This window comes from Emydura macquarii, unplaced genomic scaffold (assembly GCF_026122565.2).
Source record: "Emydura macquarii macquarii isolate MOO-44397 ecotype Brisbane River unplaced genomic scaffold, CSIRO-AGI_Emac_v2 contig_1477, whole genome shotgun sequence".
Classification (NCBI taxonomy): domain Eukaryota; kingdom Metazoa; phylum Chordata; order Testudines; family Chelidae; genus Emydura; species Emydura macquarii.
The window spans coordinates 12062589-12075332 of NW_027131614.1; the positions used below are offsets into that span (position 1 = coordinate 12062589).

General features: G+C 39.3%; 1 protein-coding gene across 3 annotated transcripts in view; it reads right to left on the bottom strand.

Annotated features, from left to right (window-relative positions):
- CUNH8orf34 (chromosome unknown C8orf34 homolog) overlaps nt 1–12744 on the bottom strand; it is a 239953-nt gene that overhangs the window by 165830 nt on the left and 61379 nt on the right. For all 3 annotated transcript variants that reach the window (XM_067553651.1, XM_067553650.1, XM_067553652.1), the window contains one exon: nt 3391–3519. In XM_067553651.1, coding sequence (XP_067409752.1) covers nt 3391–3519 — 129 coding nt within the window. The remainder of the gene's footprint in view (nt 1–3390; nt 3520–12744) is intronic.

The window sequence follows — 12744 nt, forward strand, 5'->3', positions numbered from 1 at the left end:
GCCACATACCAGTGCATAGTACGCTGTCCACCAATGGGGAGGGGATATTTTGGATAAATCTCATTCTTAAGAAAAGTGCTTTAATCTTTACTACCCTTGCTGAGCAGCCAGGGCCTTCTTTAAGTGTCCAGTACAAAAGATGAGTTTAAGAGAAATAAAAGGAATTAAGTCTCCAAAGAAAGAATACTTGCCGAACTATTCTGGGGATTGGCCCTGCAGCCACTGTACATGCACATTTCCATTGGCTTCAATGGAATTTACTTGAGCATAAAGGCTGCGGGATCAGGTTAGTGAGTAATGGCATGATATATAGGGTAGAAATACTATGAAAACCAGCAACTGAATACTATAAGCCTAGGTTCTGATTGGCACAGCAGAAAAGGAGGGCATTCACAGTCTGTCATTGCTCCTGGATTTCAGGGCAGATTTGCACCCGAATAGATTAGATCAAACTGTTGCTAATCTACACTAGCTGGCAACAACCCAGAAGTGACTTTAGTGTTAGAATATAGATACCTAGACCTGCCTGTAAAGGCCTATGATTGTTTAAATATATTCTTATCACTTAGATAATTACAGGGGTATAGAAACAAAGAATCAAAACCACAGGCTGCCTGTCTATGGGCTCTCTCTCACTGTGACAGTCTGAGGCCTTGTACTTTGGCTAAGCGTACATCTGCACTGATGGCATCAAAGTCGCTGCCGTCAGATCAACTTATCTGGATCGACTGAGTGGTCAGTGAAGACCCGCTCAGTCGATCCAGAAGACGACGCTGTTAATCCACCCCCTCAAGTGGCGTAGTGCTGTGTTGACGGGAATGCGGTTCCTATCGACGCAATGTAGTGAAGACAGCATGCAGAAGAGAAGCACAGCAGTCGACGGGAGTTACGCAAGCTCTCTGCATAGTTTACGTAACTCCCATCGACTGCCACCGAATCGCCGGGGTAAGTGTAGACCAAGCCTAAGCAAAAACAAGCAACAGAGGCAGCCATAGGCTGGGAAGCATGCAGTCACATCCACACATTCCAAACAAATTAGCCAGCTCCTATTCTGCAAAGAACTGTAATTCAAAAATGAATGTGGTCCTATAACTTACAGTAGGTATAAAATGCCAAATAGCTCAGCAAAGGTGATTAAAATTTTAAAGAGTTTAGGAAAAGGATGCTTACAACCGAGGCCACAGTGGTCTCAATGTCAGGTAAACCCTAATTTAAGAACTGAATAGCAATAATTATGTGCAGATTCCTCCTTTTTCAATCTTAGCAAATATCATTATTTTCCTTTACTACTCATGTATCACACTAAAAGTAAACCAATTCTATGAGCAAAGACAATATCAGGTAGCAGCTGCAGTACCGAGATAGCTTTATCTTCCTTACAGGTTTGACTGAACTTATCTAAAAATGTCAATCTCAAATTAAATCACAAACACTGATCTCAAGCAAGAACAACATGATTTGAAAGCACAGACTGAACTGAAAAACTGAACTGAAAAAAGGAGAAACCATCACAGAATGTTGATGACTAGTACTGTAATTCAATTAGCGAACCATACTACAATGGCATTTAGGACTAGATGTGTAATTGATCACGGATAAGTCATTTTTAATGACTACAGTGTGTTTCAGACCACCAACTGTACCTAACTGAAAGAAGTACTACATCTTAAGAATGTAACCAGCGTGAGGTTACTAATAAAAATCTAGCTGTATGCCACACAATGTGTGTTTCTAGTTAGACTGTCAGAAATATCTGGTTTTAATGGGCATATTCAAAGATTTCCCACAGGTATCTGTTGCATTCCTTCCCGCTCTCGGTTGTGCATTGAATATGCTGTGGAGAGGATAGGAATGTGTCTTATGAATTTTTTCTCTTGCATTTCAGAGAGTGTTTTCAGTGTACTGAAGTAGTTCATGACACATAATGTGCCCCACACAGCAGGAACACGTGCATGCAGGCTCTTCACTAGGGGAGGTATTCGGAGGCACTCCCTCCTCACTGTTTATGACTATCTTCTCTAGAGTCACCAACTGCTTTGGGGAGGTTGGTCAGTACTGAGCAGGTGTCTGTGGGAATTTTTTATTATTAAAGTACAGTTTCCAAATCTGGACCCCAGGCATTATAGGGTTGTTTCCTACTTCTGCCTCCTATATACACATCAGGCAATTGGCACCTCTTCTCTTTGCTCTCTACCTCTACAGCACAGCAGGTAACTGGGGAAGAGCAAGCAGCAGTAGTTGCCACACAGCACCAGTGGCTTCCTACAGAAGCCTTGGATTTCTTTCCTCCTCATTCACGGCTAATGGCCTTAATAATTTGTAGAGTGGAAGGGGACAGGGTGAAGACAGAGACTTCTTAAGCTGTCTGAATTTTCTATGCATCCATAGATTTTGGCTCTGTTTTTAAAGGCAGATTTTGGATTCCTGCAGGGGAATGTGTGTGTGGCAGCTACCCAGAGAATCACACAGCCAGCAGGAGGATCCACCACCTGCGAATGCTTGCCAAATACCAGGGATCTGTGTTGTTTCTCCTTCCAATAGTCAGATGACACCTTCATTCTTAGAACACACCTGCATGCCACACCAAACCCCACAAACTTCTGGAAAGCTTTGACTGTTGGGGCCACAAACAACTATGCCATGGAACATCCTATATGAGCTTCTATAAGGACATGTGGCTCCCACACTCCCTCAGTCCCTTTCAACAACTGAAGCGGCAAGTTATCACTCCTCAAAATCTGTCAACTTTCACACTTGACAGTTTATTTTGCTTTCTCCCTAGTTAAGACCACGTAGTGCAACAGTTAGACTGGTATCGCTTATTGATTGTTAAAATTATTAATTTTTCCTGTGATAGTATTTCAGTTCTTTAATTCTAGCTACATTGGGTTAATTTGCTTTAAAAGCTGCCTTTTTTGCGTGAGAAATACATCTGTAATAGCACACACGCCTGAAAAAAAATCTGATGCCTCTAACTAAGGGACAATAAATGCTCCATTTGCCTTTGTTTTACTTCTTGGCTCTGTGAGGACCAAATTTTCACATGTGCTTTGTAGTGCACCTTTTACCTCTACTCTAAACAAATTAATTTTTTCTGTTTAAACTAATATCATTTACAATTTTTAAGTTGGTTTATGTAAGTAAGTGATTGTTTATTGGGATCAAAGCCATAAATTGCCTTATTTTCTTTAATTAAAAGTTTTATATTAAGTCCACAGTATCCCTGATCTCCCTTTTACTTACTTACCCACAGTAATTTTGTTGACTTCAATGGAGTTACTCCTAAATGACACCAGTGTAAATGAAAAACCACCACTTTTAGTACATATTTATAATATACCAGCAAGATCGATATTCCACTGTCACATAAAAAAATTAAAATCAACTTACTGCGAGAAAGATTCTCAAGAGCTTTCCCCAGCTTCTTACTCTCCTGAAGAATATGATTTAATTCATCAAATTCATGGCTCTCCAATTTTGTCCGCCAGTCCAATTTAGGATGCTCTATTGACCGTGGCACTAAGTAAAATTATATATAAAGTTTAGATTTCATAACTCAGAAAGCTATAGTAGCAACAAGCTGTGCAATAAGTCTGTAAGATCAAGAATGCTTATAATGTTGGAATCAGTTTTCCCCTTCCTAATACATTAACTGGATACATTTTTATTTCAGTTAGTGATGTGGTTCCAAGAAAAATATAAAGTGTCTACCAGCAGAATATCCAAATGACCTTTGTGATTGACTCAATTGGTAACCAGGAACAGCTAACACTGAATTATCAGACAAAAAAGCAATGTAAATATTGCTCTGCAAGTGAAACCACTACATGGTAAATTAAATGTGTATCTTATTGGCCAATAAAAGGAAAGAAGACAACATGGAAATAAAGGACTGCTATTTCTGTTTTTTGTTATTATTGGCTTTTACTATAAACTGAGGGTCCTCTGTTGAATCTGCATTACCAACCCACTGCCCAAAAAATTTTATCTCAAGAGAACATTAGCTCTACTCCAAAGATGACCTCAACTGCTATGGCAGAACATAGAAAGCTCCCTCTTATCAAATGCTAAGTAAGTGGACTGCTGCATTCTGCACAAAGCTGCATCTTCCAAGCTATCCTCAGCTTTATGCAATACACATTGTAGTAACACTGTATGGAAGTGACAAAAATTTGGATGATGCTAATAACATTCCCATCAGAAAGAAATAGCCAGTGTCAGTGTCACCATATTCAAATGAAAATAATTTATAAGAAAAGAAGAACATGATTACAGATTCACCTCATTTAAACTGCTGTGAAATCTTCCTTTATGATTTCACTAAGTCTTAACTCTCTTTATTTACAAACTACACCTGCACCAAATACATAAAAACATTTTACAGGCATCTATAACTTGTGCAGCACAAACTGGTACTTGAAACTTTATGGAATTTCAGAGTGCCTGGTTAAAGAGAGTTAATCAAACTGATGAACAGAGAGAGCACTTTAATTCCTTCTTCACTATGAGCATGTAACTCATTAGTGCTAATATGAATCAGGCATGCACAACTATGGGAGAATGACCTTTTAATATTTGTCTTTGCTGCTTTAGACATCCTTTTAAGTACTATTTATTTCAGTGCTCTCCCATTCTCTATATTAGGATTTTTTATGTTTATTAAAAGTTTTATTTCTTATTTTTATATTACTCTGAATAACCTCTTCCTTATTAGACTTAACCAGTATTCATTTTTCTCAGATACTCAACCATTCAATATTTCCAATTTTCCCACAGTCTAGAATAGAAGCAAAAGTCCTTTCTCTTTCCCGAAGTAAAAAATCATGTGTTGCTTCTTCTACTAATTTCCCTCTTGATTGGCATCCTTTCATCTGTCAGAGATGATGGAAATTGAAGCCTATCGTGTAGATGTTTTGCAACATCCCATGTGACTAAGTAGTCCAATCTGAGATTTGCATAATCTTTGGCAGTTATTGTAAATATATGTCTTGGTTGGGAGCTGTTTGTTTCTTACAAGCTCTTTTCACTTCAAGCAGTAGGAGCCAGCTCCTGTCATACTCTTTGATGCCCTGATGGAGACGATGGAGCCACTTGTTACAATCACTTGCCAGGGTTTCCCATCAGTCAGGATCAATTCCAAATTCCTTCATATTTCACTTGCATTTGTCTTTATAGCAAAGCTTGGGACATCCTGTTGTTCTTGTTCCCTCTGATAGCTCCCCATATAGTATGTCCTTAGGTATGCGTTCATCTTCCAACCTGCTCAGATGGCCTAGCCAGTGCAGTCGTCTTTGCTTGAGCAGAGCTCTCACACTTGGTACATTTGCCCTCTGAAGAACCTCTGAGTTGATAACTTTTTCTTGCCATTTGATGTTGAGTATACAGCGTAAGTAGCATAAATGGAAACTATTTAACCTTTTCTCCTGATGAGCATAAGTTGTCCATGTTTCCCCACCATACATCAGAGTGCTGAGGATGCAAGCTTGGTACACTAGCATTTTGGTCTTGATGATAAGCTTTGAGGTGTTCCATGCCCTTTTAGTTAGTCTCCTAATGATGGTGGCAGCCTTTACAATGCAAACATTTAGCTCTTCATCCAGTGAGAGGTTGGTAGTCACTGTAGAACCTAAATAGCTGAACTTTTGGACTACATCTAGCTGGTTTGCATTAAGGTGATTAAAGGATCTTGTGGAACTCCCTGTCCTAATACAACCATTTTCGTAATGCTGATGGTGAAAGCAAATGCCTGACAAGCAGTTGAAAGGTGGTCCATGAGTTCTTGTAGTAGATATTTATCATAGGCTATAAGGGTAGCATTATCAGCAAATACAAATTCTCTGATTAGCACCTTTGCCTTAGGTCATGAGAGATTGAAGAGTTTCCCATCCAATCTTGGGTGGAGATAAATTCCATCTTTCACATCCTTAAACGCACAGTTCAGGAGTACCGAGAAGAAGATTCCAAAGAGTGTAGGGGCAAGAACACATTCTTGCTTCACTCCGCTTTTCATCACAAAGCTGTCCACAGTAGACCATCAAACTGGATATTTGCTCTCATGTTGTTGTGAAATGAACACCTAAGACTTAACAAGGTTGATGGACATCCTATCTTTTCTAGTATTGCAAATTGCTCTGCTGACTGTTTCAAATGCTTTGGTTAGGTCCACAGTGGCAATGTACAATGGTCGGTTTTGCTCTCTGCACTTTTCTTGAAGTTGATGCAAAGAAAATATCATGTCTATAGTTGATCTTCCATCCCTGAATCTGCACTGTGATTCAGGGTAGACATGATTCGCCAGCTGTTGTAGGTGCACTAAGATGATTTTTGCGAAAGTTTTTCCTAATACACTTAGTAGCAAGATACTCCTGAAGTTGTTACAGTCGCCCTTTTCACCTTTGTTTTTAAACATACTGATGATGTGTGCATCACTCATCTCCTGTGGCAAGTCACCCTCTTTCCAGCATTTAAGTAGCAACTGATAGAGATATGGTAGTAGGCTCTCTTTTCTGCACTTCAGAGTTGCCACTGGGATGCCATCTTTTCAAGGAGCCTTGTCACTTGATAGCAAATCAATGGCCTTGCTTAGCTCTTCTACAGTGGACTCCACATCTAGCTCTAGCATGACCTGTAGAGTTGGTATTTGATCCAGTGATTTACTGGTGATGTTCCTTCCTTGTGCATATAGCTCTGAATAATGTTCAACTCAATGAGACAGCTGCTTACTTTTATCTGTAATAATTTCACCACTTTGTGATTTAAGAGAGGCAACCTTATTCACAGTGGGACCTAGAGCTTTCTTCAGGCCATTATACATGACTTTGAAATTTCCAGTATCTAAAGCTGTCTGGTCCAGTAATGATTTGCATAGCATCTACTTGCTCGCTGTACCTTGATTTTGCATGTAGAAATCTCACTTTGGTGCTCTCTGTTGATTTCTTATTGTATTCCAGATAGGCTGTGTTCTTAATGTTAATAAAAGGTAATAGTTCCATTTCATTTTCCTCAAACCAATTCTTTTTTGATGATCTCTTCCCCCCAAATGTAGCTAAAGCTGTTTCATGGACTGTTCTTAAATCTTCCCAAAATTCCTCTGCCTTCTCTGGTAGTGACTTCTCAAGCATGCTGAGTTCAAAAGCCTCTGTTTTTTTATATGTTAGTAGCATTGATTTTGGGCTTGTTCCCAAGTTTTGCTCTATATAGTTTCTTAGCTGTAATCTTCACTTTGCTAATGATCAAAGAGCGGTCGGTGTCACAATCAGCACTGTGAAATGGGCGAGTGGGTCTGCACTGAGGGTAGATTTCTCCTCAAAATGACAAGGTCTAATTGGTGCCAATAACCTGATCACAGATGTCACCCTGACACTCTGTGGCGATCTTTTCCTGCAAAATATGAATTGGTAATACACATTTGGAATTTGGACGCAGAATTCGAGACGTCATTGGTCATTCTCATTCATCTTGCCAATGCCAAAATGTCCTAGGCAATCTGGCCCTGAGTTATCTGTGCTGACTCTTGCACTGAAATCACTGGGGAGGAAAAGTTGCTCAGTTGATGATATTCTTTTGACTCGTATGTCAGTCCTGGCACATGGTCCTAACATTCCAGCTTCCAAGCTGCAAAGTCCTTAGTTTCTTATTTTTCCCAGGTGCAAGATTTCTATCTGCCTCTCAACTTTTGGTCTAGCCCCACGCACCTTATGAGGCAGATAGACCATGGCAGGTCAGCACCTGACTGTCTGGGGACTGACCAGCTTTGTGGCAGGCGGTGACTGACCAGTGGAATGCAATGATTCTTCTCACCATCAAAGGTGACCTGTAGCACCTTCCTCTATGCCATTCAAGTGAGAGTTTATAACCCATAACCGCCACCTTCCATATTACGTCCATGCTGCCAGCAACGATGGAGTATCCTCTCCATGTAATATGGGTGCAATAGTCAGGGCAATTAATATAGAGGTGCTGGTTGGCCCATGTGTCAATGTCTCCCTCTTGGCTTTGAACCAAAGGAAGGACAGAAGTTGCTACATCTGGAATCAGCTATGCTGCAGGAGTTGCCAGTGCAGAGAAGACCTTCCATCTGCCTGCCTTCGGGGCTCCACTCCTAGATTGGTTATCAGCCACAGCTGAAAAGCCCAATCTGTCCTGTGTGGATGCAACTGCAAATACATTTTATAACTTCTGATGTTACAATAAATTATCAGAAGAAACTAGTTAATCCACGCCTCTGAATTTAGGTCTTGGCTTATTTTTCATAATTAAGATAATTTTTCTGTGTTTTTTTCAACAATCTCATTTTAGATCTAGATCGCCATCTGTTTGGGAAAGAGATTATTTTTTCATTATTATTTATTTATTTGTATTATCTTACTGCCTAGGAGCCCTAGTCATGGATCAGGACCTCATTGTGCTAAGTGCTTCGCACAGAACAAAAGCTTTTTCCTATCCCAGAGAGCTTACACTGTAAGTATGTGTGTACAATACCTAACACAATGGGGCCCTAACTGGGGCCTCTAAGTACTACCATAATCTGAATAAACAATATCAATATAATAGTAATGAAATCCTGAATTACCTCCAGAAGCATGCACCTTTCCTTAATATTTGTATATTGTTGGCTCAAATCAACATTTGAATAATAAAAACCATTCATGCTCACAGTATTTTAAACTTATTTATAAAACTATTTCACTATCTAATTCCTTGAAATGCCACAGGGGTCTGCAGAATATCCAAGAATCGTCTGACATCTTTTTTTGTTCTTATTTTCCTACGTGCATTTTACAGTACGTCAGTAAAAAAAGTCTTTACAATGAAACCTCTCATGAGATATCAATTAAGGGCACAACAAACACTGCTGATCTAACACAGATGGCCATTATCAAAGGTGCAGGACCGTACTCACTATATCTCAGACTTCTTTGAGGAAGTCTTTCAAGAAAGAAGGTTGCCTAATAAAAGTGGTCTCTTGAATAGAAATGATATGCAGTGAAACCTGCACATTTCTCACTTCATATTTACTATAACCCCTTAGTAATATTTCTACCTTTCTCCTGCTTTATTATGCTCAGTCATTCATCAACATCTGTCAGTATTTAAATCTCCCATCATATTACCTGAATCAACCTTGTCTTTGATTCCAAAGATATAAACAATACTTTGCCTGGAAAGGATGCAACTACAGGTTAGTAGATTTGTGTCATTCATAGCATTTCTGTATGGAAGTTAGCTAGCTTTTCCCTTTTATAAAGTTGAGATTTCATATCCGAAATCACTATTTGATATTACATCTTTCACGCTACATCTCAGAAAGCTGCCCCTTTGCATCCTACTCTCTCTCTCTTTCTTTCCCTCCCAACAGCTACAACAGATTCATCCAGTCTCTGAATTAAACCTTTGTTCCTAAAAGAATAATCACTTTTCTACAGGGAGATTGTTTTTTTTTATAAATACATACTACTGTTTTTCCAAAGATCAGATTTGCCAGTGAATCAGACCATTGGCTCATTAAATCTGGCAATTGCTTCAGGAGAAGGTGACTCCCACCACCATAAGGCACCTGGTCACCCCTCCACACACACTCATGTTGTTGGTGAAAAATTCCTAAGCAGTCATAAAGACACGTCTCCTTAGTACTTTGTGGCAAACAGCTTATGCTTGAAATGAGACAGCAAATATGTCTTCTTGTGTGCATAACTGGCATCATTATTGGTCATAAAATTACCCATCCCCTTATTAAATTCAATAACAATATTTATCTTTTAGCTCCCAGTGTGATGAGGCAAAAAGGGCTAACATGATTCCTGGACATATAAACAGAGGAACACTAAGCAGGAATAAGGAGGTGACATTACATCTCTCTAGGGCATTGGGGAGTTCTCAGCTGAAATGCAGTGTCCAGACTTTAGAAAGCATGTTGAAAAAACTGGAGAGGGTAGGAAGAAGAGCTACAAGCATGATTTGTAGTCTGAAAAAACAATCCTTACCATGAGGTTAAAGGATCTCAATCTATTTAGTTTATCAAGTAAAAGATTCAGAGGCAAACTGATCACTGTCTGAGATACAAGCATTCTATATACATAAACAGATAACATTTCATCTAACAAACAAAGGCATAACAAGATCTAATTGGTGGAAACCAGAGTCAGCAAAAATTCCAGTTGGAAATAAGACATTTTTAAGCAGCAAGAATAATTAACCATTGGAAAAATCTTAATGGGAAATGTGGTAAATTCTCCACCAACTGGGGCTTTTAAATCAAGACTGGATGTCTTTTCAAAAAGTACACTGTCATTTAACCACAAGTTATGGACTTGATCCAGGGAATCAAGTGAGTGAAATTATATGGCCTGCATTATGCAGGAAGTCAGATTAGGTGATCATAAGTTTCCTTAAAAATCTATTGAGCCTCCTGCAGCAGTAAATTCTGTAGCTTGACTATTTGCCTAGTGTAGCTGGCATCTTCCTCAATCATTTCTTCATGGTTTATCACCGCTCCTCCAAACTCTTTTTTAAAGGGAGAAGCAGATTTGCAAGGACATTCAAAGCCTAAGCTAGAATCAATAGGGCAGAGTTCTTTATGAGGTTCAGGAACGGACTCATTGTAACAGGCTGTGCAGTGCCAATGGAGCAGTAGCATCGATTCTCCTATGCTAGCCCTCCAACAAAGGATTTTGGCCAGTAGATCCATATACTTGCAGATCCACTGGACCTGCTCCTATCCTAAACTCACCCTAAAAGACATCCATTTTAGGACAAAGATCTGGCATGGATGACTCCTATGATACATGCAGGGAAAGCCGAGACAGAACCACTCCATTACTAGTACAACTTACTAAATACACTACAGACTCATGCTGGTTCTGTTGCCTTTGAGGCTTTCCATAATCATGTCAAAGAATGCATGATTTGACTCTTCATATCCAAAAGCATTTCCTGTACTTACTATGGTTATATACTGTCAATTCTTGTCAGAACAACACTTTCAGATTTTTAACATCCCTAGAAGAAAGATCTTAAAGAATTTTTACTGAGTCATTGGGAGTTTACTTACAAAAATGAGTGACTATCCTGGGAAGCAGTGACTCTGAAAAAAGATTTGGTGGTCACGATAAATCGATTGCACAGGAGCTTGCTGTGCAATGTTCTGGCCAAAGGAGCTAATGCAAATCTAATGCATTCAGAGAGGGAAGCTCAAGTAGGAGTAGAGAGCCATTTTACTTCTGTGTTCAGCACTGGTACAACCACTGCTGGAATATTGTGTCTGGCTCTAGTGTTCACAAGTCAAGAAATATGTTGTCAAATTGGAGAGGGTTCATAGAAGAGCCACGAGAATGACTAAAGGATTAGAAAACATGCCTATAGTGACAGTCTCAAGTAGTTCAATATTTTTAGCTTGACAAAGAGAAGGTTAAAGGGCTTGACTACAGTCTATAAGTACCTACACAAGAAACAAATATTTGATAACGGGATCTTCAATCTACTAGACAAAGGTATAAACAGATCAAATGGATCTGGAAGTTGAAAATAGACAAATTCAGATTGGAAATGAGGCGCTATAGTGGTGTGACTGCTTACTGCCTCTCAAGTGCCCCCTGGTGACCCAGGTGTCTCCAAAGTGCTCCAACCTTTGTTATCTCCTTCATATGGTTCCTCAAATTTCAGACAATCTCTGTTGTGATGGGTTTAATACCAAATAAAGTTCACACAGTCCTCAGAGTCCTTAAACACAAAATAACCCAAACAATCCTCAGTGAGTCCTCAGCATAAAGTCCAAAACTACAATTCAACAGTTCATACTTAGCTCCGGTTTTTCAGTCACACCTAGAGTTATCTCTCTTTCAGTCCACCTGAAGCTTCCAGTCCCCTGCCCTTTCTGGCTAGTGGTCAGCCCTTGGCCCTGCTTCCTTACTCCCTCAACTAGACCTTCCTGCAGTTTCCTGCTTTTTTATATTTTAATTCCCTGATACCGCTCCGGTGGGGGCTTATCCTATAATCAGGGCTGGCATGGTCCCAGGCTCTCCAGACCCCAGGGCAAGCCATCCTGTTACAGGTGTAAATCTTTTAACATTGAGGATAATTAACCATTGGAACAATTTACCAAGGGCTGTGGTGGATTCTCCATCATTGGCAATTTTTAAATCAAGATTGGAATTTTTTTTAAAAGATATGCTCCAATTCAAAAGGTATTATTTTGAGGAAGTTCTATGTTCTGTGTTATACAAGAGGTCAGAATAGATTATCACAATGGTTCCTTCTGTCCGTGGAATCTATAAAGTTATTAAAAAGGTTTAGTTCGTATACATAAAAAAGACTAAAAACATTGGATCTTTTAGCTCATTGAATCATTTTCAAACTTATTTTGGGAGGATAAATACTAAATGATAAATACCCAGTGATATACTATAATTTATTAAAGCTGAAGTAACAAGAGAACTACTGGCACAGTTGAAAGGATAGAGAATAAATCAAGGATTAAATATTTCAGGAAGACAAACAGTTGATGTAGTGGCTTGCAGAAGTCTTGGTTACTCTGGGACTTGAACTTCCTACAGAAATCATTTCTGAAAGAGTTACAGAAGGAAGGAGCCTATGTAATTAGTCTACTAGTGTGGTTTTAATGGCACACAGTAGATGCAGTTTTTAAAAGGTGGGTGAGGAATTTCAGAACTCCAAATCTGGATAACATAAAATGATAAAAAGACCTTTTTTATTGCTTGAGCTAAGATACCATTCCAGAACCTGGAC